Source organism: Chiloscyllium punctatum, chromosome 20 (assembly GCF_047496795.1).
Source record: "Chiloscyllium punctatum isolate Juve2018m chromosome 20, sChiPun1.3, whole genome shotgun sequence".
Lineage (NCBI taxonomy): Eukaryota > Metazoa > Chordata > Chondrichthyes > Orectolobiformes > Hemiscylliidae > Chiloscyllium > Chiloscyllium punctatum.
This window is the reverse complement of record NC_092758.1, coordinates 21,174,187-21,202,022: the sequence shown is the minus strand read 5'-3', so window position 1 is coordinate 21,202,022 and position 27,836 is coordinate 21,174,187. Positions and strand designations below refer to the sequence as shown.

Sequence of the window (27,836 nt, the reverse complement as noted above, 5' to 3'; positions counted from 1 at the left end):
GAGAGTTGAAGTTAAGAATTGAACTTTGAATAGTAGTTTGTTTTAAAAGGTCAGAACAAAAGATGTTTACTGTTCAGAACTGGCCTGGAAAGATTATGCAGTTAACTACAGATCTCAGGACACTGCAAACTATTTGGCATTGAGATGCTGCTATACTCAGGACTGGCAGAAAAAAGTGAACTGTTGCAGACTGGGTTTTGATCAGGAGGCAGTTGAGCCAAGGAAACTCCAGAATTCTTTTTTTGGATTTTGTGTTCTCGAACTTCTCTCTAGTTATGAATTGTTGAATGTTCTGAGAAAAGAATCTCAGTCTACAAGAAAGTATTAAGAATCTCTAGAAGACAACTACAGTTATTTACAATAACTAGTGAATTCCAAATTCAAGCAAGATGTTGAATTTTATATATCTGAAATATTACCCCTCATCCAAGGATTTCACAAAGAAATGGTTTTCATTGTTCAAACCTCAATCAAATTATGACTTTTTTTGTAATTTGTTTTAATTTATCCCTCAAATCTGTTTGTCTATCAGAGGCAATCTAAGGAGATCTAAGGAGGTTTGGTTTAGATAGAGTCATAGAGATGTATAGCATGGAAACAGACCCTTTGGTCCAACTCGTCCATGCCGACCAGATATCCCAACCCAATCTAGTCCTACCTGCCAGCACCTGGCCCATATCCCTCCAAACCCTTCCAATTCATACACCCATCCAAATGCCTTTTAAATGTTGCAATTGTACCAGCCTCCACCACTTCCTCTGACAGCTCATTCCGTACACGTACCACCCTCTATGTGAAAAAGTTGCTCTTTAGGTCCGTTTTATATCTTTCCCTTCTCACCCTGAACCTATGCCCTTTAGTTCTAGACTCCCTGACCCCAGGGAAAAGACTGTCTATTTATCCTATCCATGCCCCTCATAATTTTGTAAACCTCTAGAAGGTCACCCCTCAGCCTCCGCGCTCCAGGGAAAACAGCCCTATCCTGTTCAGTCTCTCCCGATAGCTCAAATCCTCCAACCCTGGCAATATCCTTATAAATCTTTTCTGAACTCCTTCCAGTTTCACAACATCTTTCTAATAGGAAGGAGACCAGAAATGCACACAATATTCCAACAGTGGCCTAACCAATGTCCTGTACAGCCACAACATGATCTCCCAACTCCTGTACTCAATACTCTGACCAATAAAGGAAATCATACCAAACATCATCTTCACTATCCTATTTACCTGCGACTCCACTTTCAAGGAGCTATGAATTTGCACTCCAAGGATCACAGACATTAAATGCCTTGTTGTTTATTGGAGCTCACCAAAGCGACACTACTAATAATAAATTGTTAACTTTAAGTTATAAACTTAGTGCTGAGGATCTGTTACTTGTAAAATTTGGATAAGAACAATTGAACAAATTTGAGGTCATTATATGTTTTGATGTCACTATGTTGTGAATCCAGTGGTAGTGAGGATGTTGGATTTGGATTACTATCTCTGTCTTATAACTACAAAATTCAATTTTCTGCACAGATACATGAATTCTAGTCTGGAGGGTTTGATGAAATGAAAGGTAAAAATAACTTGCAGAAATCCCTTTGGTTCACATCCAAATGCTGGCCAATGTGTTGTGCAGGATTTTGATTTGAGACAAAAAGATCCTGATTGCTAAAACTTCATTCCTGAATGAAGTCAATTGGACAGGACACATGCAAGGAGATCACACAATTTTCCCTCCAGTTTTCAATTTCTTTTAAAAATGCATTCACGAGATGTAAGCTTCACAGGCAAGGCCAATAAATAGTACCTTCTTCAACTGCCCTTGGCTTATTATTGCCTTCCTGAACCACTGTAGTCCATGTATGTCAGCACACTGTATTGTAAGGAAAGGAAGTCCAGGATTTTGATCCAGTTACAATGATTGATACTGTGGGGAGTTAACCAAAAGCTAAGGTATCCGTTGGCAATTAATTCAAACAAACCCACTTTCACATTGGGTCTTTTGTGGCCTCAGGATATCAAGTTTTCTTTTAATTCATTGGGATGTAGGTACCACCAGTTAGGCCACCAATTATTACTCATGCCTAACTGCAATGATATGGGACTGCTTAGAGTTGATAGACTGGTCAATATTTGAGAACTCAGTAGCCAACCTAAATGAGTACGCCACTACTATTACGGACTCTGTGCTAAAGAAGGTAATCTGAATGCTTCCCAAGTGGAAACCACAGATGAACTGAGAGATCGACTCCCTACTGAAGTCCAGGTCTGAGATGTTCAAGTCCAGTGACACTGACCGACACAGGAAATTCAGGTATGACCTCTGCAAGGACATCAGGGACTGTAAGAAGAGAAACTAAACTAAGCTTGAGACCCAGATGAACCAATTAGATACCTGTCGTTTGTGGCAAAGCTGGCACAACATAACTGGCTACAAAGCGAAGTCAAACAGAATTGCCGGCAACAGAACAGCCCAAGCTGATGAGCTCAATGCATTCTATGCTTACTTTGAACAGAAAGACAGTGAAACAATATCGGCGAAAGTGAGGACTGCAGATGCTGGAGATCAGCGTCAAGATTCTAGTGGTACTAGAAAAGCACAACAGGTCAGGCAGCATCCAAGCAGCAGGAAAATCGACGTTTTGGGCAGGGACCCTTCAGCAGGAATGAAGGTTGGGACCCTCCGGGGTGGAGAGATAAATGGGAGGGAGGTGGGGCTGGGGAGAAGGTAGCTGAGAGTGCAATAGGTGGATGGAGGTGGGGATAAAAGTGATAGGTCGGAGAGGAGGGTGGACCGAATAGGTGGGAAGGTTGATTGGCAGGTCGGACAGGTCATGAGGATGGTGATGAGCTAAAAGGTTGGAACTGGGGTAAGGTAGGGGGAAGGAAAATGAGGAAATTGGTGAAGTCCACATTGATGCCCTGGGGTTGAAGTGTTCCGAGGCAGAAGATGAGGCGTTCTTCCTCCAGGCGGCAGGTGATGAGAGACTGGTGATGGAGGAGGCCCATGACCTGCATGTCATCGGCAGAGTGTGTGTGGCGGGGGGGGGAAAGAGTTGAAATGTTGGGCCACGGGACGGTGGGGTTGATTGGTGCGTGTGTCCCTAAAGCTTTCTGTGAGAAGGCGTCCAGTCTCCCCAATGTAAAGGAGACCACATCGGGAGCAATGGATGCAATAAATGACATTTAGATTAGATTAGATTACTTACAGTGTGGAAACAGGCCCTTCGGCCCAACACGTCCACACCGCCCCGCCGAAGCGTAACCCACCCATACCCCTACATCTACATTTACCCCTTACCTAACACTATGGGCAATTTAGCATGGCCAATTCACCTGGCCTGCACATCTTTGGACTGTGGGAGGAAACCGGAGCACCCGGAGGAAACCCACGCAGACACGGGGAGAACGTGCAAACTCCACACAGTCAGTCGCCTGAGGCGGGAATTGAACCCGGGTCTCAGGCGCTGTGAGGCAGCAGTGCTAACCACTGTGCCACCGTGCCGCCCACATTTGTGGAAGTTCAGTTGAAACTTTGATGGATATAGAACATACAACAGAACAGGCCCTTCAGTCCAAGATGTTGTGCCGACCATTGATCCCCATGTAAGGTAAACCTAATGTAGGAACCCTCAAATTTCTGTGACCATATGCATGTCCAGCAGTCTCTTAAATATCCCCAATGACCTTGCTTCCACAACTGCTGCTGACAACGCATTCCATGCTCTCACAGCTCTCTGCATAAAGAACCCGCCTCTGACATCCCCTCTATACTTTCCGCCAAACAGCTTAAAACTATGACCCCTCATGTTAACAATTTCTGCCCTGGGAAAAAAGTCTCTGGCTATTGACTCTATCTATGCCTCTCATTATCTTGTACACCTCAATTAGGACCCCTCTCTTCCTTCTTTTCTCCAATGAAAAAAGTCCAAGCTCAGTCAACCTCTCTTCACAAGATAAGCCCTCCATTCCAGGCAGCATCCTGGTAAACCTCCTCTGAACCCTCTCCAAAGCGTCCACATCTTTCCTATTATAAAGCCACCAGAACTGGACACAGTATTCCAAGTGCGGTCTAACCAAAGTTTTATAGAGTTGCAACAAGATCAAACGACTCTTAAACTCAATCCCCCTGTTAATGAAAGCCAAAACACCATATGCTTTCTTAACAACCCTGTCCACTTGGGTGGCAATTTTCAGGGGTCTATGTACCTGCACACCAAGATCCCGCTGTTCCTCCACACTGCCAAGAATCCGGTCTTTAATCCTGTACTCAATTTTCAAGTTCGACCTTCCAAAATGCATCACTTCGCATTTATCCAGGTTGAACTCCATCTGCCACCTCTCAGCCCATCTCTGCATCCTGTCAATGTCACGCTGCAGCCTACAACAGTCCTCTATACTGTCAATGACACCTCCAACCTTTGTGTCATCTGCAAACTCGCTAACCCATCCTTCAATTTCCTCATCCAAGTCATTAATAAAAATTAGAAAGAGTAGAGGCCCAAGAACAGAGCCCTGTGGAACACCACTCACCACAGACTTCCAGGCAGAATACTTTCCTTCCACTACCACTCACGGTCTTCTGTCGACCAACCAATTCTGTATCCAGACAGCTAAATTTCCATGTCCCATTCCTCCTGACCTTCTGGGGAACCCTATCAAATGCCTTGTTGAAGTCCATATACACCACATCCACCACTCGACCCTCATCAACTTGTCTAGCAACATCCTCAAGAGAATTCAATAAGACCTGCCACTCACTCACAAAGCCATGCTGACTGCATTTAATCAAGCCATGCTCTTTCAGGTGGTCATAAATCCTATCCCACAGAATCCTTTTGAACACCTTGCAGACTACAGACGTAAGACTGACTGGTCTGTAATTACTGGGGATTTCCCTATTTCCTTTCTTGAAGACAGGAATTTCATTTGCCTCCCTCCAGTCCTCAGGTATGACTTTGGTGGAGAGTGAGGATGCAAAGATCTTCGCAAGCGGTGAAGCAATCACGCTTCTCGCTTCCCAAAGCAGCCGAGGACAAATCTGGTCTGGCCCTGGCGACTAGTCAATCTTAATGTTTGTCAAAACTTTCAGCACATCAGCTTCCTCTATCTCTATCCATTCCGCCATGTTTACCTGCTCCTCAATGGTTTCATTCACTACAAGGTCCTTTTCTTTAGTAAAGACAGAAGCAAAAAACTCATTTAGGGCTTCCTCTACCTCCTCAGACTCTATACTCAAGTTCCCTATGCTATCCCTGATCTGCCCTACTCTTTCTTTGATCATTCTCTTATTCCTCACATAAGTGTAAAATGCCTTTGGATTCTCCATAATCCTTCCTGCCAAGCCTTTTTCGTGTCCCTTCCTGGCTCTCCTCAGACCATTTTTGAGCTCCTTCCTTGCCTGCCTGTAATCCTCTCGAGCTGAGCAAGACCCTTGCTTCCTCCACCTTACGTAAGCTGCCTTCTTTCTTTTGACGAGAAGCTCGTCCTCTCTCGTCATCCAAGGTTCCTTTATCTTACCCCTTCTTGCCTGTCTCAGAGGAACACATTTATGCATCACTCGCAACAACTGTTCCTTAAACAATCTCCACATGTCTATAGTGCCCTTTCCATGGAACAATTGCTCCCAGTCCATGCTTCCCAACTCACATCTGATGGCATCATAGTTTCATATCCCCCAATTAAGTATCCTCCCATTGTGCCTGCTTTTCTCCTTCTCCATAGCTATGTAGAAAGTGAAGCAGTTGTGGTCGCTATCACCAAAATGCTCTTCCACCACAAGATCGGACACCTGCCCTGGCTCATTGCCAAGCGCCAAATCCAAAGTGGCCTCTCCCCTCGTCAGCCCGTCAATGTACTGAGTTAGGAAACCCCACTAAGCACACCTTACAAAAACAGCTCCTTCCAAACTATCGGCTCAAAGAAGGTTCCAATCAATATGGGAAAGTTAAAGTCACCCTACCACATTCACATGGAGGCTTCTTTGGGGCTTGGGATGGAGGTGAGGGGGGAGGTGTGGGCACAGGTTTTGCAATTCCTGCTGTGGCAGGGGAAGGTGCCAAGAGGGGAGGGTGGGTTGTTGGGGTTGTGGACCTGACCAGGTGGTTGGAAACGGTCTTTGTGGAAAGCGGATAGGGGTAAGGAGGGAAATATATCCCTGGTGGTGGGGTCCATTTGGAGGTGGCGGAAATGTCGGCAGATGATGCGGTTCATGTGGACGTTGGTGGTGTGGAGGGAGAGGACCAGAGGGGTTCTGTCCTTGTTGCGGTTGGAGGGGTGGGGTTTGAGGGCGGAGATGCGGGATGTGGATGAGATGGTTGGAGGGGAAATTACGGTCTTGAAAGAAGGAGGCTCTCTGATGTGTTCTTTGGTGGAACTGGTCCTCCTGGGAGCAGATACACCAAAGGGGGAGGAATTGGGACTACGGGACAGCGTTTTTGCAGAAGGTAGAGTTGGTAGATGTGCAATTCAGGTAGCTGTGAGAGTCGGTGGGTTTGTAAAAAATGTCACCTAACAATATCACCTATCCCATCAGCTGCAGACGCATCTGCACCCTCAACCACCACCACAGACATTAGGCTAACCTTAATGTGAACCCATGGAAAGTGAGCAACCCAGATGGAATCCCCTGTCAGGCACTCTGATCCTGTACAGACCAGCTGGCTTGAGTATTCTTAGACATCTTTGATCTCTTCTTACGACCATCTGAAGGCCACATTTGCTTCGGGGGGCGGGGGGGGGGGGGGGTCTGCAAACAGGAGGTCAGGTGAGTCAGAATGTGGGTGAGTGGGGTGGGGAGGGGTGCAGGGTGGTCGGAAGAATCCTCCAGTCGTCTTCATAGCCACTCTCCTCACCCCCCGCCTCAGTAAAAGCCATTTGAATGCGCACACATTAACTCAATTAAAATAATGCACAATGTGCATATATATGATGTCAGTAGCAGACTTTGCCTCACATTAAAAAAGACGCGATATAAATGTTGTTTATTACTGTTTCTTATGAATGACATGAATTATGCTTGGTCCTTATATTGTATTCTTTCAATATAAAAACATGCAACCACAGGAAATTGGAGCACGACTAGATCATGCAGCCACTTGAGCCTGCTCCTCCATGAGATCATGACTGATCATCGACCTCATTTCTATTTTCTCCATGTCCCTTTATGTCTTTACTGTCTGGAAATCTCTCAATCACTATCTTGAATGTATTCACTTACAGATCCCCGACAGTCATTGGTGAAAGAAATGTCCAAAGGTTTACACTGAGTGAAGAGATTTCTCTTGATCTCAGTCCTAAATTGCCCATCGCTTATTCTGAGACAATGTTCCCTAGCCTCCCCAGCCAGGGAAACCACCTGTCTTATATCTATCCTGTGAACCCCGTGAGAAATTTTACTCAGGTCACTTCTCAATCTTTTGAACTGTAGAGATCACTTTGGTTACAAATCTCAATACTTATATGTAAGGAGTGAAAAAGCAAACTGAGTTTCTTACCTGTTTGTTGTTAACACAAACAGCCTGTCCTAGAGTTTTATGAGAGGAGAGATTCCCACTTGGCTTGCTCTGATTCGATAATACTGCCATCACAGGATTAGCCTCCATAGTTTGCTGGTTTGTGCAGCTGGTGACACTTTCTGAAGCATCACTTCCTGTACCTATTAATGTTCCTTCAATGACAACACAAGGGGAGTCATAAGGATGGGTCAACTCTAAAGTAGTCTCATTGGTGGTCAGTTCTCCTGCCACTCTGTCATCTCCAGAATTAGAAAATTGAGAAAGCATCTCAGATGTAACAATCTCCTGCATTGTTTCAGTGTGAATGAAAGCTTCATCAGTAATTCCATCAATAGCAATGCTCTCTTCAGTGCTGTCGATAGGGCCTGTAAAAAGGCTTTGTATAGTATCGTGGGTAAGAGTCTGCCATGTTGGATTGCATTCACCTCCCCTCGGTGTAGGAGATTGAGCCAGCTGTTGACCATTTCCATCACCAGGTAGACCAGAAGTGGGAATTATAATATAACTAGAACGAGGAAGAATTTTGCGGAATCCTGGAATATCAGTTGGAGGGGCACCAGTTGAAGCATTGACTAGCTTATCGCTCTGTAGATTGCAAAAAGGAACACACATGAGCACATCTCATTTGTGTAGCATTTTAGTTAATTGTGTAAAAAAGGGGCAAACTCTTCACTTTTGCTGGAAATGATTATTATTCTAATGTCAGTAGCATGTTTGAGTGCAAAAGAGAAATGATATTTGAAAACAATTGTTTGTAAAATAAACACCAAATGCCATTATAATCAGAGCAAAGGACAAATAATAGGTTGATATTTCAATGCAAGAGTACAGCTTTGGGATTAATACTCTTTAATCAAATACAGCTTGTTTTCATAAAAGATGGCCATATTCAGGTTTACGTTTTTGTTGACAGTACCTTTTCTAAAGTACAGATGGAAACATCCAATATTTTGTTACTAAAGGATGATGACATCAGCACAACGATAAATGATTAAACTAAATCATTGCAAATGTAAGTTCTCATCGACAGTCAAATGTGATCTAGCTATGCTCCAGTCTCCAAGTTACTAGTTTTCAGCCAAGTACTATTTAATATTAAACAAAAAAAACAAAGAACCACAGATGCCAGCAATCAGGAACAAAATCAGGAATTGCTGGAAAAAATTCAGCAAGTCTACCAGCATATGGGGACAGAAACCAGAGTTCATGTTTTGGTTCCAGTAATCATTCTTTAAAATTGATTGTAGCTAGAAACAGATTGGTATATGCTAAAGAAGGGGGAGAGGAATGTGGGAAGGAGTAAAGAAAAATGGTGGAAATGAAAGCCAGTCAGTGTGGAAAAAAAACTGTTGTGCAGACAAATGAGTGGGTAAAGGTCAGCCTGGGTGAATGAATAACTGCTAATGAAGATTGTTAGGGGCTGACAATGGGTTATTTGTGGTAGCAGCCCATGCGATGGCAAGACCTTGTGTGGGGTTTGGAACATTCCTTGTTCCAGTCCTACTCAGCGTACTTCTCCAGTACATCAATGTCATAGTCGATACAGCTTCCAGCTCTTGTCCAGAATTGGAAAAAAATCAAAGAGTTTGCTTTCAATTTGCATCTTTCTCTTACAGTCACTTAGTTCTTCTCTGATACTTCCCTTCCCTTCCTTGACTTAACCTTCTTTTCTGAGGATAAGCTATCCACCAATATCGATTACTAACCCACCAACTCTCAGTTACATTGACGGCACTTCCCTACACCCTGCTTCCTGTAAGGAATCCATTCCATTTTCCCAATTTCTCTATCCAATCATGCCATTTTTTGCAAAGGTACCTTCTGTTCCCTCAACTGAAGATTTGCTCTCATGTTTGTCTGGTCCTCCAGCCATATCCAATCCCATTTCGGACACTTCTGCCTTCGCCCATTCCCCTCCCTCACAGAACGATAACAGGATTACTTGTTGTAACTTTCCAACCCATTAGTCTCCACATTCAAAAGGATCACCCACTATTATTTCTGCCAACAGGATACCACCATCTCATGCATCTTCCCTCCCCTCCTGCCACTATCAGCTTTCTGCAGAGACCATTCACCTCCACAATAGCCTGGCCTAATTCCCCAATACTCTCAAGACCTTTTTCACTCCAACCCATGGCACTTTCTCATACAATCAAAGAAGGCATAACACTTGCAATTTCATCCAAGCCTCCTCACTGCCAAAGACCCAAAACACACAGTCTAACAGTCGTTTACTTGAACATCTTTCAGTATAGTCTACTGTACATCCTGGTCATAATGTGGTATCTTTTAAACTGGTGAGACCAAACACAGACTGGGTGACCACTTTGCAGAAAACACCCAATCTTACAGTCATTTGACATTTCAACAAACCATCTTGCTTCCATTCTCACATTTCCATCTTTGGTCTGCTGCAGTTTTCCAATGAAGTTCAATGCAAGCAGAAGGAAAACCACCTCATTTTCCGGTCTTCTTGATTCCTCTGATCTCTTTGACTTTGATCTTAGCGGAGCAACACTTTTTTTTTCCTTTTTCATATACCCCTATTTTACATTTCATTTGCTCCTTTACCACCGTGAACACACTTTTTGCCATTTGTTTTGGGTACCCTTATCATCTGTTCAACTTATGTCTTCCTTCCCTCCTGTCTACACATAAAAAAAAAGCACATTTTCCAGCCCGTTCAGTTCTGGAGAGTCATATCAGACTCAAACTTTTAACTCTCTCCATAGATGGTACCAGACGTGCTGAGTTTCTCCAGCATTTGTATTTTTATTTCAGATTTCTAGCATCCACAGTATTTTGTTATTATTATTGCAGCTAAGAGAGAAAGCTTTTACCGGATCTATTCCTTCTTTTTCCAGCTTTGCCTTTTCAAGGTAAATACCCTTTTCAGCAACACTGAGTCGCCTCCAGCTTTCACTGATCTTCTTGTTTATTTCAGACCGGGGCAAATTTGGAAAATCTTGTTGCACTTTTAAATGAGTGTCATAATAGTACAGTAAGTATGCTGGCCTGAAATAAAGAAACAAAAGCTCAAAACAGTTTTCATCCAGATCAATGGTATGTACAAAAACAGCAGAAATCTAGTAAAATTTATCATTCTTGTAATATTCTCCGAGACACCTGTGTTGGTCAAAGATATGATTGAAGCATGTCTGATTTTAATAGCTTTTGGTAGCTATGTCTTCAGTTGACTAATCTCCAAGTTCAAGGATACCTTCCATGCACCACTCTGCCTTGCTTTCCCACCTCTAAGACATTCTTTTAAATGGAGCTCTTAGTTGTCTGACATAATGTCACCTGATGTGGAACAATGCTCTTCTGAGGCATTTTGGGACACTTTGTTACATTAAACGTATTATATAACCAAACAGTGCTGTAGTTGCTGGAAGAAAGCCAGATTCAATATAGAGATAGTCCATAAGTGAAAAGATTTTGAAATACTTTTTAAAATAATATTTATCAAAAATATAGATATTGCTCCAGATTTGCTTTCATGAGCCAAAATGTTGCTGTCTTATCTTGATTTTTGTCAATCTCAGCTTTCCCTTCTAATTGCAACAAACTTATTACTGCCTCAGTCAGAATTCACTTAATCAGCAAATGAAGGGATTGACCTTAGCTCTTTACTGGTTCCTACGGCTCAGCTTCTTACTGGATAAATTTGGAAAGTGATAACAGCCATAGGATTTATAAATAAAGACGAAGCTTTAGCGTCAGGGAAATAAGAAGTTTCAATGCATGACTAGGGTTTTATCCAAATATGTTGCAAATAAAATTTCAAACACAAGCCACATGACTATCAAGTACCACCATATTATTCTTTATGTACTTTTATTCTGTTAAACAGAATTGTGCCGTTATTGATCAGTGCATTGAGTATAGGAGTTGGAGGTCATGTTGCAGTTGCACAGGACATTGGTTAGGCCACTATTTGAATACTGTGTGCAATTCTGGTCTCCCTGCTACAAGAAGGATGCTGTAAAACTTGGAAGGATTCTGAAAAGACTTAACAAGGATATTGCCAGGGTTGGATAGTTTGAGCTATAATGAGGCTGAATAGGCTCGAGCTGTTTTCCCTGGAGTATCAGAGGCTAAGGGGTGACCTTCTAGAGGTTTATAAAATTATGGAGGGGCACGGATAGGGTAAATTGACAAGGTCTTTTCATCGGGCTGAGGTGTCCAAAACTAGAGGTAAGGGTTAAGGTGAGCGGGCAAAGATTTTAAAAGGGACTCAAGAGGCAACTTTTTCATGCAAAGCGTGTATATAATGAGCTGCCAGAGGAAGTGGTGGAAGCTGATACAATTTCAACACTTAAAAGGCATCTGGATGAGAATATGAATAGGAAGGATTTAGTGGGATATGGTCAAATGCTGACAAATGGAACGAGATTAATTTAGGATATCTGGTCAGCATGGATGAGGTGCACCAAAGGGTCCGTTTCCATGCTGTACATCTCTATAATGTTATGAAATATTCAACACAAGTCTGTGAATCAGAGGATCTTACATCATAGAAGGAATCCCGTGTTCAGTACATCATTCCTATGCTGGTTTACTGAAACAGCTGTTCAGTCAGGCCCATTGCTCTAATTCCTGCTTACCTCACCCATTTCCCTCTAAAAGCTGGGACAGTTCTGAGAGGCTATTCTATTTCTGGATAATGTTTTTGATACATGTAGTTCAATGGTAGTGTTCCTACCAGTAACCAAAGAGGCCTGGGTTCAAGTTCTACTTGCTCCGGAGGTACGTAACAACATCTCTGAACAGGTAAAATAAAAAAAAACCTTTAACATGCTTTGTTTATATGTTGAACTTAAACTTATGCCACCTCGCTTTTAATTTGATTTATTATTGTCACTTGTGCCGAGATACAGTGAAAAGTATTGTGTGTGCTATCCAGACAAATCATACCTTACATAAGTATATCAGAACATAGCATTGCAACCACAGAGAATGATCAATTCTATCACATTAGAGATCCATTTTCAGTGTGATAACAGCAGGGAAGAAGCTGTTCTTAAATCTGTTGGTATGTGTTTTCAAACTTTTGTATCTTTTGCCAAATGGAAGAGGGTGGAAGGTACAACTGGGGTGGGAGGAGTCCTTCGTTATGCTGGCCCTTTTCCTGAGGCATCGGGAAGTGCACATAGTCAATGGAAGGATGCCAACTTGCAGAATGTTTCCTAAAATGTCTCCAGAACACACACACCAAACAATCCCACCAAGCTGTGGCCGACCACTTTAACTCCCCCTCCCATTCAGCCATGAATGGGAGAGTCCTTGGTCTCCTCCACCGCCAAATCCCAGTCACCAGATGCCTAGAAGAAGAACGCCTCATCTTCTGCCTAGGAATTCTTTAACCACACAGCATTAAAAGTCGATTTCACCAGTTTCCGAATTTCGTCTTCCCCCATCTTATCCCAGATCCAACCCTCCAACTTGGCAGCGCACTGCTGAACTTCTCTCACCTGTTCATTTTCCTTTCCACCTATCTCCACCCTAACAACATCACCCCGCTACCTGCATCCACCCATTGTCTTCCTTGCTACCTTCCCCTCCCCAGCCCTACCCTACCCTATTTATCTCCGTCCCCTTGAGCCCCCTTTGCCTCTCTCCTCCCCACTCCTGATGAAGAGCTTCTGCCTGAAACATTGACTATCCTACTCCTCAGATGCTGGGTGACCTGCTGTGCTTTTCCAGCCCCACACTTTTTGACTCAGTCCTCTCCATAGTTACTGAAGACGTCTATGACAATGATGACACACTCATTTAGGTTACTTATTGATTCATAAACTGATGAAAATTAGCCCAGCAGCCAAAGATTGGATTTGGTTGGAGTGGACTTATATGATTAATACATAAGTTATGTCAGAGACTAAACAATCCACACTACTGCTATATTTTACATTTTGAAGATCCCATTGCTGCTCTTGTGCTTACAACCCACCAAGCTGTCTTTCTGATTTTAGAATTTACATATCAGAATCAACAAGTCTACTTGACTCCCCCTCTAGTTTTAAAATTTTGCATCATATTTCTTTTCCTCATTCTTCTTCCAAAGTTGTATCACTTCATATTTCTCAATGTTGAGGCTGGGAACTGTATAAATAATTAATTTCAATAAAGTCAAGCATAACCATTTAAAGAAATTATTCAACCTACTTGACAACTAAACAGCCTGTTTTTAAAGTGATGCGAGAACCTCATCTGTTTGTAATTCGGATAAAATATCCCAATTCAATGCTATAGAACACATTCCAGACGGACCCCCTCTATCAGTGATCACAAGTATAAAATGCAAATATTTCACATTGCTCCCAAGTTTGAGAAACATGCTCTCTTGTCTTTGGAAAGTCTGTAGTATCACTACTTCAAATCGGATTTTGGGAATCCTGCAGAAGCAGTTTTAGAATGAGATTGATGTCATTCAGTTCATCACATCTGGGCTAGCTCTGTAAAAGAGCTATCCAACTCATGCTCTATTGCTTTTTTCCATTATCTTTCTTTTTACAAATACCTTCATTTTTATAAGCCAATATCATTAGATGCTATATTATCTAACATCTGCTAAAGTATTCTATTTTGTAGAAATGCTTTGAATAAAAACAAATTTCTCCTTACTTTGTTTCTATATTTCTAATTTTATTATTAATAATCTTTGCATGCATGTCCTGCGTTGCCCTACTCAGTTCATCAAGTCTCAAACTCTGTTTGGATATACACTGCAAAGACCATGTCATATAGTCTCCCCTCATAACTCAAGCATCTCACTCACCCCTGATACAATCTTAACTTATCTTTTAATTGGCCTCTTGAATAGCAATCACAGCATTCTGACGGTTGGGCATTAAAATCGAGACGCTGAGTTTATCGTAGCCCAATAAGTAATTCTGTTTAGATTTTTTACTCTCTCTAATCAGAATAATTTCTGCATCAGTCTAAGCATGTTTTATACACTTGCAAATAATCCTAATAATCTAGGTATCATATTATTAGAACTGTAGGTACAGGTGTGCTGCACAGAAAATCTGCTGCTTCCAATCAGTAGATTTAATCCATTAAATACACAGACGGGATGACTGAGATACCACTTCTAGATTAAACCTGACGATTTCAGCCTACATGAGATTTTACATGAGTAGTATCTTCTGGATGATAAATAATTGGTCTTTACCTGGGCTTCTTAATTTTTTTACCTCCATCCTCACTTTGATCTTTCCATTTCTTTTTCTTTTTAGGTGAAAAGCTTTTTGTGCAGCTGTAACAGCCTTCGATTTCTTCAGTTACCAATGTTATCTCTGCTCCATCATATGGAGTGTCCATTCCTTATGCTAAAGTGGAAGCAAAAAATTAAACTGACATGAAACCATCTGAAAAGTGTATACCACTACCCAATAGATTACAAAGTTGGACACAGTCAAGTTAAAATACAAATGGAAAAATTACAAAATGCAAAACTAAACAATTTGGATATGAAGATTCATGAGTTTTGAGGCTCTAAGTCAAACAAGTATAATCTACGTGCAATTAACAGAACAAGTGGGAGATTGCATACAAAGTATGGGTTTTTGCAGTTAACAAAAAACTTGATTTGAAACGTTGTGACTTATTCAGTCCTGGTTTACACACATTGTAACATATAGGATTCTTTAGGGGCTTGACAGAGTAAATGTTTTCCCTCATGGGAAAGGCTACAACCAGAAGGTAATTGTCTCAGAATTAAGAATGCAACAATTTTAGAATGGGAAGAGGAGAAATTTCTTCTGATCGTCTTCAGCACTTATTGGCAAAGAGACCTATGGAAGGAGCAGAGTACTTGTCTGTTATTAATGCTGAGTCAAATAGATTCTTGATAGTAAGGGAATCGAAGGTTATGGGGAAAGGAAAGGTAAGTGGTTCTGAGGAGTGTTGGATCAGCCATGACCCTTCTGAATGGCAGAGTAAGTTCAAGGAGCTGAACAGTCTACTCCTGATCCTGTTTCTTATGGTCTTAAAATGTATCATACAATCCGTTAATTGCTGATCACTCTCAAACGGATTTCAATGAACTCTCAAGTATTCACTAAGAAAGACGTTTCCATCAGGGATTCAGCATCTGCAAGCCTCAAGGCTAATTGCACAGAATGGGGGTGGATTTATTTTGTTGCTCAACAAACAAGGAGTAAAACAGATTGAATATTACACATTAGTGCACAGATAAAGCTAACAGAAGTTCTGATGCAACACTTTCAAATGATTATTTTTAATTCTATATAAGCACATTGGTAGCGCATTGGTGAACACCTGCAGGAGTTTGTGATGCTTTAAGACACAGGCTCAGTGAGTAGAGGAAAGTGGCAACTGAAGACACAACACTTAGATATAATGATACTTTTGACAGGCTTGTGTATCGTTTCTAGTAAATAGAGTTAGCTTAATAAACAAAGACAACATTTCCATGTCTGATCATTCTTCCTCTCTGCATCAATAAATACACAGCAAGCCAATCATTTAAGATAACCAACAAGACACAGAAGAGGAAAAGATACAACAGGATTTTTGTGTTCTCTTTTCTCTCTAATTTTGACATTTGCAAGAAAATTGTCATAGATAATGCAATAATCTAAATTGTTCATCCAAAACTAAGTAGAATGAATGAAGTAACCTTATAAGCAGATAGTAAAGTAAGAGGGACAGTGACACAGACAAATGGATTTATGCCGACAGGAAATCTAATTGAGCCAAGACATAGTGTCTGCCTAATATTCTGAAGCAGGGTAACACATTAAAATACTGAAGCACTGTATTCAAGAGAGCCCCTCACTTATTTGACATTTCAGATGACATCATAATCCAACAGATAATCTGCTTCCTGAAATATCATTAAGTTATAAATATCAGTCAGGTCGTTAATGAAAGCTCCATTAATTCTTTTCATATAGTGTAATGGAATCTTTGTATGCTCATCTGAAAGAGGAGATCAGCTTTAAGATTTCATTAAGAACACATCAGCTCCTCTGACAGGATAATATTCTTTAAGTACTGTAATAAAGCATTAATTGAGACTGCCTGTTCAAGTCTCTGCATCTGCATGGACAACTTTGCGATTCAGTTGCAAGATTGTTAATGCTAAGGTATATGAATATAAACATTTGAATTTGAAAATGTAGACCACTTGGTCCTTTGAGTCTGTTCTGTCACTCAATAATAATCGCTGATCTGGTTTTAAACTCTAACGGCAGAGATAAGACCAGGAAAAAGGTTGCATTGAGGAATAATGAACAGTTTGGTATTAAATTATAAAGCAGACCAGATTATTACCTTAGTCACATGCAAATTGACAGTAGAACTAAGACTAAAGGGATAAATGCATGGCTCAAAGATTAGTGTGGGAGAAATGCATTTTAATTCAGGAGGCACTAGCACAGACCTGGAGAGAGAGGTATTCTATTACTTGAACTATCGTGGACTATTTGAGACTAGAGTCCTGGTGAATTATACAGCCAAGGTTGTAGATAGCTCATTCAACTAATTAGCGGGGAAGGAAGTCAAAAAGAAACAAGAGAGCAGATATGCAGGGCAGTGAAGAGGCCATTGATAATCAAAGCACGACAGGAAGGAGTTCAAAAATATACGCAAAAAAACAAGCAATAAAAATTAGAACGAGAATAGAATTAGAATTATTGTCACACATATCAAATGTAGAAATGAGTACAGTGAAAAGTGTACAAAGTCGCCATTCACTGGCAGCATCTTGGTTACAAAACCAAAATAAAAACAATATTTTTTTTTTTTAAAAGTGCTGAAAGGAAAGGAAAAAAAAAAGTCCAGATCTTAAAGCAAGAAAAACACCTTATCTTAAAGTCCTTGGCTTGGGGCAAGTCTTAAATTGAATAAGTAACAATGGTGAAATATCAAATCTGAAGGATCTTTACTCAAGTAGATGAGACACTTGTAAAAACATTAGATGAGATTATGGCAAAAATAGCAATTAATAACATGACTTGACAGTTTTTAGACAGAAATGGATGCAGAGAACCCAAGACTGACAACTCAATATTCAGAAGAACAGGCAAAAAGGAAAAGCAATTGAATAAGCTTTATTAATAAAGGAGAGTATGAGTAGAGCATTAGTGAGCTGGTGAGTGTGATATAGATGCAATAGATTGCAGTGTGGAATCAATTCAGATGGAAATAAAGAAAGCAAGGAAGTCACGTTGGTCTATTGGCACCTGAAGAGATGCCCAATAACAGCACAAAGCATAAGTCAAGAAATAATGGTGTATGTGCGAAGTGCACTGCAACTGTTATGGGTGATTTTAATCTGCATTTCGACTGGACAAATCAGATGGATATGGAAACATAGAAGACAAATTTGTGCATTGTGTCAGGGATTATTCAGTAATGGAGAAAGTGTAAAGAAGAGGGCAGTGCCAAGTATGCTCAAAGAGTTGACTCTCCTGCTCCTCAGATGCCGCCTGACCAGCTGTGCTTTTCCAGCATCACACTTTTTGACTTACTCAGTAATGGGCTATTTTAGATCTAGTAATATGCAGTGAGATAGGATAAATAAATCATCTCACAATTACGGATCCTCTAGCAGGGAAGCGATCATCAAATGTTAAAAATTCAAATTCAGTTTGAAAAATAGCAACTTTGGTCTCAAACAAGAGAAGGTACAGAGAAAGATCAACTCTAATTTACAAGAGGTCCATTCAAAAGTCTGATAGCAATGGGGAAGAAGCTGTTCTTGAATGTGTTGGTATGTGCTTTCAAACTTTTGTATCTTCTGCCCAATGGGAGAGGGTGGAACAGAGTATGACCCAAGGTGGGAAGTGGTACACATTGATGAAGTTATTTCTGACAGTTGAGCCGAGGACAGTTCCTGCAGAAGTTTCCGATAGCTAAGTTTATGGTTTCCACATCAATAAGCTTTTGCGTCAGATAATTACCAACTGGTTGATTTTATTCAGCAATTTCCATTTAATTAATTTTTTCTTTGTCCCACAATCGCACAGATCCGTTTTGTTCTCAAGCAGTCACTCTCACCTCACCCACTGGAATTCAGCTTTTTCAGCGTTTGGACCAAAGTTAGAATGAGACAAGGTGACTCTGACGGAATCCAGAATGAGAATAAGAAAGCAATTAATTGTTGAGCGAAAGCCTCTTGATAGCCCTGTGGACAACTTTCCATCATAATCAAATAAAAAAACTGAAGTAATCCAGACTCTGGAGATCTGAAATAAAAATAGAAAGTGCTGGAGAACTCAGCATCTCTAACAGCATGGAAGAGGAGTTAATAGAATAGATGGAGAGTGGCAAGAGAAAAGGAAAAGACACAAAAAGGAATTGCTGATGATAAGCCAAGAGGGAGATATGGTTAATAGGGTGCTTATAGAAGTGCAAATGATTGAAAATGGCTGGCTGTACTGGGAGCAACTCAGATGAAACAAAACTCAGGCTGTGGGGATAGGTAATGAACATGAAGGCATTCACGTTCTGGAATTTTTAAACTCAATGTTGAGTCCTGAAGGCTATAAAGCACCAAGGCAAAAGATGATAATGCTGTCCAGCACAATGCAGCAGGCCCGAAATAGAAACGTATGAGAATAAGATAATGTGCTGAAATGGTCATAAATCCCTAAGATCCGGAAGCGTGGGTGCTGAGCAAAGCAGTCACTCGGTCTGCATTGTCTCCCTGATATACTATTATATCATATTATTAGCAGGAGAAAGTGAGGACTGCAGATGCTGGAGATCAGAGCTGAAAATGTGTTACTGGAAAAGCGCAGCAGTCAGGCAGCATCCAAGGAGCAGGAGAATCGATGTTTCAGGCATGATTCCTGAAGGGTTCATGCCCGAAATGTCGATTCTCCTGCTCCTTGGATGCTGCCTGACCTGCTGCGCTTTTCCAGCAACACATTTTCAGATCATATTATTAGCAGTCAATATAGAAGACCAGATTGAATAAAGCGAGGGTAAATCGCTACCTGACCTGGAAAGTATGTACAGGTCTGGTATAGCGAGGAGGATGAATTAAATGGACAAGTGTTACATCTTCTGTGATTGCATGTGGAGGTGTCATGGGGTGTGAGGACATTTGAGGCTGGAGGAGTGGACCAGGGTACCCCAGAGTGAACAGTCCCTATGGAATCCTGACAAGGGACAGGAACAGTTTGTGTATCTAGTGGGTGGCATTTTGCTGAAGGTGGTGGAAATGGTAACTTATGATCTTTTGGATGAGGATGTTGGCAGAGTAGAAAGTAAGGATCATGGGCACCCGACTGCAGATATGGGATGGAAAGGAAGGGAAGTGGTGAGGACAGAAGTGCAAGAAATGGGTTGGATACAGCCAAGGGCCATGTCAACTACTGTGGCGAGAAATCCTTGATTGAGGAACAAGGTGATCATTTCTGAAACCTCCAAAGAAGCTAGCATTGTTAGATGTGACAGAGACGTAGAAACTGGGAGAATGGAAGACACAAGTCATATGCCAAAAGTTCAGGAGTGAGCAGGCAAAGCTGAGTATTATGGCCATCACCAAGGAGAAGGTGCTAGAAAAACTGAATGGCCTGAAGGTGGGTAAATCACCCGGACCTGAACCAGTTGATGACACCCCAGAGTTCTAAGGAAGATATCTAAAGATATAGTGGAGGTTTTAGTGGTGATCTTTCAGGAATCGCTAGAGTCAGGGAGGGTCTCAGAGGATTATAAAATTGTTAACGTGACACCCTGCTTAAAAAGGGAGTAAGGAAAATGGTGGAAAATTACACACAAATTAGCCAAATCTCAGTCGTGGGTAGATTTTCATGCCCATTATGAAGGATGAGATTCCTGAATACTTGGAAGTGAATGGTAAGATACGGCAAGCTCAGCATGGTTTCATCAAGGGGAGGTCATACTTGACAAATCTTTCAGGAAGGAACAAGCATGTTAGACTGAGGAGAAGCAATGGATATTATCTATCTGGACTTTGACAAGATGCTGCATCGGAGGCTGTTGAGTAAGATAAGGGCTCATCGTATTAGAAGCAAGTCACTAGCATGGATAGAATATTGGCTGTCTGGCAGAAAGCAGAGCATGGGGATAAAAGGATGGCAGCTAGTGACAAGTGGTGCTCCTTAAGGGTCTGTGTTGGGACACCTCTTCATTTTATACATCAATGATGTAGATGAAGGAACTGACAGAATTCTGGCTAAGTTTGCAGATGATGCAAAGATAGATAGAGGGACAGATAGTACTGAGGTGGTGAGGAGGCTGCAGTAGGATTTGGACAGGTTTGGAGAATGTACTCTATCTGCCACTTCTTTGCCCAATGTGGGAAAGCGTGAGGCCATTCACTTTGGTACAAAGAATAGCAGCATGGACTATTTTCTAAATGGAGAGAAATTTCAGGTCTGAAGTGCAAACAGACTTGGGAGTTCTAGCCCAGGTTTTTCTCAAGGTAAACTTGTAGGTTGAGTCAGTAGGAAGGCAACTGTAATGATGACATTTGAGAGGATTTGAATATAAAAGCAGGGATGTACTTCTGAGGCTTTAGTCAGGCTATATTTGGAGTATTGTGCACAGTTTTGGTCCATATCTCAGGAATGATGTACTGGCCCTGGAGCACTTTCATAGGAGGTTCACAAGAATAGTCTCGGGAATTAAAAACTTAACATATGGCAAACGTTTGAGAACTCTTTGGATGGCGTTTAGAAGAATGAGGGAGGATCTAATTGAAATTTAGTGATTACTGAATTGCCTGGACAGAGTGGACATTGGGAAGATGCTTCCATTGCTGGAGAGACTAGGACCAGAGGACACAACCTTAGAATAAAGGGAAGACCTTTTAGAACGGAGATAAGGAGAAACTTCTTCAACCAGAGAGTAGTGAATCTATGGAATTCATTGCCACAGACGGCTGTGGAGGGCAGGTCATTGAGTATATTTAAGACAGAGAAAGATAGGTTCTTGATCCTCAAGGGGTTCAAGGGTTACAGGGAGAAAGCAGGAGAACGGGGTTGAGAAACTTCCATCGTGATTATCACTCGATGGACTGAACAGACTAATTTCTGCTCTTATGTCTTATGGAGTTCTTACAGGAGCAAGGTGTGAAGAGGTGTGCTAAGCTAACTGTGGAGTCAGTGAGTTTGTAATGAACATCAGTGCCAGTCTATCCCAAACAGAGACGTCAAGGAAGGGAAGGGAGGAGTTGGAGATGGACCTGGTGAAGTTGAGAGCAGGATGAAAATCGGAAGCAAAATTGCGAATTTTTTTCCAACTCTGGACAAGAAAGAGTTGCAGCACTGATGATGCCAATGTACCAGAGAACGAGTCATGGTGATGGACGAGAATAGGAGTACAGCAAAAATGTTCCACGTGCTCCATGTACAAAGAGACAGACCTAACTGAGACTCATAGCCATACCTCTGACCTGAAGAAAGTGAGAGACAAGTTAAAGGAGAAATTGTTCAAAGTGAGAATGACCTCAACCAGACAGAGGAGGATGGTGGATGGCTACGGTTCAGGTCTTGTTTCAAGAAGAAGCTGAGTCCTCTCAGACTACCATTTTGGGAGATAGACATGCAGATTGTACATCCATGGTGAAGAGAAAAGGAGCTTGTGCCAGAAAAGGGAGGTATTGAAAGCAGTACAGTTCAAGTTATAGATTAGCAATCCAACTTGTCTATATTTAGTAAATGGGAAAGAGGTTGATTATGCTAACTTACAAAAAGTATTTTCTTGTTAATAGGAGGCAGGCCAAAGTGGTGTGCATATACCTTAGACAGTTAGGCAAGCTTGAAAAATTCAATGCTGTAATCAAATATTCACATTTGTGGCAAACACAGGGATAGAGCAGCTGCAACACCAGAGAGTTGCAAGAAAGAGTAAATTGATGATATAGTAATTGACAAGCTTGAATTTGTCCAGCTTTTTGGTGACAGAAAATATATGACCAATTTTCTACAGTCAGTTTGATACACTGTAACATCTTGACCAGGGGGCACAACTAGTTATGAATAATAAATCTTCATTACTGAACAAAATCTTAATTACTAAAGCCCAGGGTCTTTGAGGTGCTATCAAGCATTTCTTGTCACAACTGTCTTCAGTCCACACTGTCATTCACTCATCCCCTTTTTGTCATCTTACCCTCCTATCCTTCCACTTAACCATTTCACTTTCCCCTCTGTCCTCCTGCTTTGTCTACCCTTTCCTAATCCTGTCACCACGTTTCTTTGCCTACTTTTCACCTCCTGTCTTCCCCCTTGCCTGCTCTCCTTTTGCCCTACTCTTCCCGACTTTGCCAGCTCCCTCCATCACCCCAACCTCACCTACCCCTTCCTCCGACAGCCTTCTACCCCATCTCCTCTTTCCTTCACTCACTCCTGCCCTATAGTCCCCACGCTCTCCCCCTGGCCCTCTCTCCCCCACCTCCACCATGATCCCAGCAGGTTCGGGCTCTCTGCTGCTCACATACTCACGGCCAATGAGCTGCAGCCTTATTGTCCTGTGTCTCTGCCTACGCTGCCCACACAGGGAAGGGGGGGAGGGGAGGGAGTGGGGAAAATCCCTGAAACACGCCACGCCGCCACGCCCCAAATACAAACCAGCCGCCTCCGGTCTGCACGCGCTCTGCCTCCGCCGCCGTGGCGTTCTATTTTCTCTTACCGGGACCACTCCTGGTGATTTTATCAATTCCAGTTCCGCACCTTCCTCGGACAAAATGGCGCCGTTGCTACGTTGGATTTCTCCAATCCGATCGGGTCGTCAATCGGTCCTGGCCGCGGCCCAGCCAATCCCAGCGGCCGTATTAGGCACGTGGAGACGCGACGTGACGACAGCCGGACGCTCCCCTGTGTGCGCAGGCACAATCCCTCACCTAGTGCCGGCCGAAAGGCGCCATTTTGGTAAAGGACAGCAGTAGCCAACTGCTACACGCTGATATCCTCCAAATACCAATAAGATCCGCGGCAGATAATAACGTGCGGGGGCATTTAAGGAAGAACTTCTCTCACAGAGCGAGTGGTTCGGGTCTGCAGTGCTTCACTACCCACATGAGGCAATTAGTCATCCAATCCGCGGGAGAGGTGGGGCGATTCGGACATTGGCACCAAGTCATAATACTCATTTGAAGGGCTGGTGCAGACACGAAGGGCCGAACGATCTCCTTTGTTCATCGCGATACTTCTCCGATGCTGCCCAGGTCACTAAACAATAATTCAAATCGAAAACAAAGTGTTGAGAATCTTTAAAAAAGCGACATTTAAAAGGCATTTTGAAGGGAATTTAAATGGGAAGAGTTTAGAGGAGTGTTCGCCAAATGCTAGCATGTTGGACTTGGTCAGATTGGGATGTCTGTTCGATGCAGATGAGTTGGACCTAAGGGTCTGTTACCATGGTGTATGACTGATTATAAATCCAGTCTGTTCCAGGCAGCAGCTTTGGTAGCATCTGCAGAGCCAGAAACCAAAGTTGACCATGCCCAAGTTCTGAGGGAGGATCTCTGGACTTGAAACATTAACTCTTTTTGTCTGTAACTTTATAAATGTCCCCATACTTAATGAGTTTCTCCAGAAATTTCTATTTTTGTTGCTGGACTATATAACTCTCTGAGCTTTTTTTGGAGACCATGTGTGGATTGAGTTGCAAAGTCTCACTTCGGACTGCTTTAAAATGAATTATTTTCTTCTCACCCACCTCCTTCAAAACATGATTGGGGTGAACCCTTGTCCATTTTTATATCATCATGTAGAGTGCCAGTGTTGGACTGAGGTGGACAAAGTCAAAAATCACATGACATCGGGTTATATCCAACAGGTTTCTTTGAAACTGCAAGCTTTTGGAGCCCCGCTCCTTCCTCAGGCAGGCCTCGCTGCTGGATCAACCTGTTGGCCTATAACCCAATATTGTATGATTTTTGACTTTTAAATCAGACAGCTGATTTTTAGGTGCTCTAGGTAAAAACAATGACTGCAGATGCTGGAAACCAGATTCTGGATTAATGGTACTGGAAGAGCATAGCAGTTCAGGCAGCATCCGAGGAGCAGTAAAATAGACGTTTCGGGCAAAAGCCCTTCATCAGGAATTTAGGTGCTCTAGTCCTGACTGACTGGTATTTTTAAACACCACCTGCCTGTTGCGAAAAAGGAATGGACCACATTCTATTGTACTCTCTTTATTACAATAATTGTCCATCCCCAGGAGGAGTGAGTTTGTACTGAATATCATAAAAACAGGTCTCGAGCAGTGATAGCAGCCCAGAGAAGTTTTGGGAGTAATCACTATCTCAGAATGCTTCAGTTGCTGCTGCAAATTCCTGGAGCATCAGAAGCTGAGGGGAGAATTTTTAGGATTTTATAAATCATGAGGGGCATAAATAGTTCATGTGTTTTTCCGAGAGTGGGGGATGTCCAAAACTAGAAGGCATAGGTTTAAGATAGGGGTGGGGGGTTAGGATTTAATTAGGACCTGAAGGGCAAATTTTTCAGGCAAAGGGTGATACCCGAGCTGCCAGAGGAAGTGGGAGAGGCAGGTACAATTACAGTTAAAAGGCATCTGGATGGGCATTTGAATCAGAACGGTTTAGAGGAGTGTTGGCCAAATGCTGGCACGTGGGACTAGGTCAGTGGGATAACTGATGCAGACGATTTGGACCGAAGGGTCTGTTTCCATGCTGTATGACTCTAATTATAAATCCAATCTCTTCCCAGGCATCAGCAGCACCTTCCCCAATTTAACTCACTCTCTGTACCAATGGTTCCTTCCTCCTTATTTCCCAGCCCAGCAGAGAGGGTCCCCACATCTCTGGCTGTACCAGCTACTGCTGATTTAGTAGTAGCAGCAGTAACAATTACACAGAGGCAGGTGAATGTAGCATCCAAGCCAGAAGAAAGCAACATTTTCCTGAGGCACAGCCACAGGAATTTGTTACACAAATATCCCTATCTCATCTGCAGATTTGTGCTGAAAGCACAAGTGTGTGTGTGTATACCTTGCTAATTCTCCTTACTGACCCATATTGCAACACTAGCCCTTTAGGAATGGATTAAAGAAATGTCTCATACCCATTTGAGCTCAGGTAGTAACTGAGATCAGACAAACACTGCCATAGAAAAAGCTTAATTTGGCAGTGGCAAAATGCTTTTGCCAGCATTTGATGCTTAAAAAAAATCAAAAGATTTGGTATTACCACAGTTTGAAAAAGCTCAATATTTTATGTAGATTGATAGTTGTTTTATAAAACTTAGTCTCCAGCAGGTGAACGCTCTTTATAAAATTTGGTATTCATATAGGGTAGGTGATAACCTCGACGTATTATCGCTAGACTATTAATCCAGAAACTCGGGAAATGTTCTTGGGACCTGGGTTTGAATCGCAGCATGTTGGAATTTGAATTCAATAGTAAGCTGGAAATAAGAGTCTAATAATGACCATGAAGCCATAGTTGATTGTCAGGAAGAAACCATCACTGATGTTCTTCAGGGAAGGAAATCGGCTGTCCTTACCTGGTCTGGCCTACGTGTGACTCCAGACACACAGCAACGTGGTTGACTCTTAACTGCCCACCTGGCAATTAAAGACAGGCAATAAATGCTGGTCTAGACAGTGATACCCTCATCCCATGAATGAATTTTAAAAAAAGCTGAAATAGTTCAGACAAACCAATTGTTACCAATTGGGCATTCCATCGAATAATATAAAAGTGACAAGTATCAATGTAGAATCTCTGGTTTGTGAAGTTGGTAAATGCAGCTAGTTTGTGCTGCATTTTTTATTTTAATTGAGACATCTGTAGCCAAAGTGTTAAGAGTTTAAATATTGTTAATTTGTATAAAACAGATAGTTTGTCTTTTTCTTTCCCCTTCCCTTTACCTAGGTCTATTTTGTTCACTGTAGAGATTATTTGAGAAATGCCCTGGAAAGTTTCTGTAGAAGAAATTCTGTGAGCCACTGCTAGCAGACTAATCCAAAATAGTTTTTGATTCAAGGATACATAGAGTCATAGAGCTATCCAGCATGGAAACAGACCCTTCCATCCAAATTTTCCAGGCCGACTAGCTATCTTAATAGAGTCCCATTTGCCAGCATTTGGGCCATACCCCTCTAAACCCTTCCTATTCAAGTACCCATCCAGTAGCCTTTTAAATGCTTTAATTTTACCAGCCTCCACACCACCTCCTCTGGCAGCTCATTCCATACACTCACCATTTTCTGTGTGAAAAAAATTGCCCCCGAGATTCCTTTTAAATCTTTCCCCTCCCACTGAAACATATGCCCTCTACTTCTGGACTCCCCCACACCTGGGAAAAGACCTTGGCTATTCACCTTATCTATGTCCCTCTTGATTTTATAGATCTCTGTAAGGTCACCCCTCAGCCTCCGACACTTCAGAGAAAATAGCCCCAGCCTATTCAGCCTGATAGTTCAAACCCTCCAAACCTGGCAACATCCTTGTAAATCTTTTCTGAACCCTTTCAAGTTTCACAACATCTGTCTTACAGCAGGGAGACCAGAATTGAATGCAGAATTCCAAAAGTGGCCTCACCAATGTTCTGTACAGCTGCAAAATGCACTAACCAATAAAGGCAAGCACAGCAAATGCCTTCTTCACTATCTTATCTACTTGCGACTCCACCTTCGAGGAACTATGAACTTCCAAGGTCTCCTTGTTCAGCAATACTCCCCAGGACCTTACCATTAAGTGTATAAATGCTGCACTGATTTGCCTTTCCAAAATGCAGCATCTTAGATTTATTAAAATTAAACTCCATCTGCCACTCCATAGCCCATTGGCCAATCTGATTAAGGTCCTGTTTAACTCTGAGGAACATATTTTCAAAACTTTTAGCAATGAATGAACCCCCAGCTAAATAATAATATAAATTATGAATTTAAAGGTACAAGATTTCTGAAATATTTAGTAAAGAACACTTAAATGCCAATTGGGCCATTAATACACTAACAAATATTCAAGTAGCTTTCTGAGATATGTAGGTGCAACACTGTATCACGGGCAGTGATTTCTTCATCTGTCATGTAAATGTAATAATGGCGTACTGAGAAGTTGAGTGATTGATGTGGCTGTGGGATGAGAAGGTTTGGGGATCACAGCAAGCACTCTGTTTTGATATATTGCACTCGTCCTGCACCACATGGGAAGCAGTGTTTCATAGTCATAGAATACTGTAGCACAGAAAGAGGCCCTTTCGCCTATCATGTCCATGCTGATTATCAAGTATTAATTTACTGCAATCCCATTTTCCCACAGTTGGCCCTTAGTCTTGTATACAATAGTACTTAAAGTCGTCATCAATATATTTCAATGCTGTGGTGATTCCCAAGTGATTTTACTAC

At 42.0% G+C, this 27,836-nt stretch overlaps 1 protein-coding gene across 11 annotated transcripts in view; it reads right to left on the bottom strand.

The window, feature by feature from the left end:
• Positions 1–23,274, bottom strand: part of hmgxb3 (HMG box domain containing 3) — an 87,537-nt gene extending 64,263 nt beyond the window's left edge. For 8 of the 11 annotated variants that reach the window (XR_011963458.1, XR_011963459.1, XM_072590479.1 and 5 more), the window contains exons 1-4: positions 23,151–23,274; positions 14,692–14,848; positions 10,352–10,526; positions 7,488–8,093 (exon numbers count right to left, since the gene is read on the bottom strand). Coding sequence is in view for 9 of the 11 variants with exons in the window: in XM_072590479.1 (XP_072446580.1) it covers positions 7,488–8,093; positions 10,352–10,526; positions 14,692–14,840 (930 nt within the window). In the remaining 2 variants the exon portion in view is untranslated. Of the gene's footprint in view, positions 1–7,487; positions 8,094–10,351; positions 10,527–14,691; positions 14,849–18,545; positions 18,696–22,963; positions 22,988–23,089 lie in introns of those variants that run through there. The other 3 variants (XM_072590480.1, XM_072590483.1, XM_072590481.1) reach the window with 3 other exon arrangements.
• Positions 23,275–27,836: the final 4,562 nt, after the last annotated feature.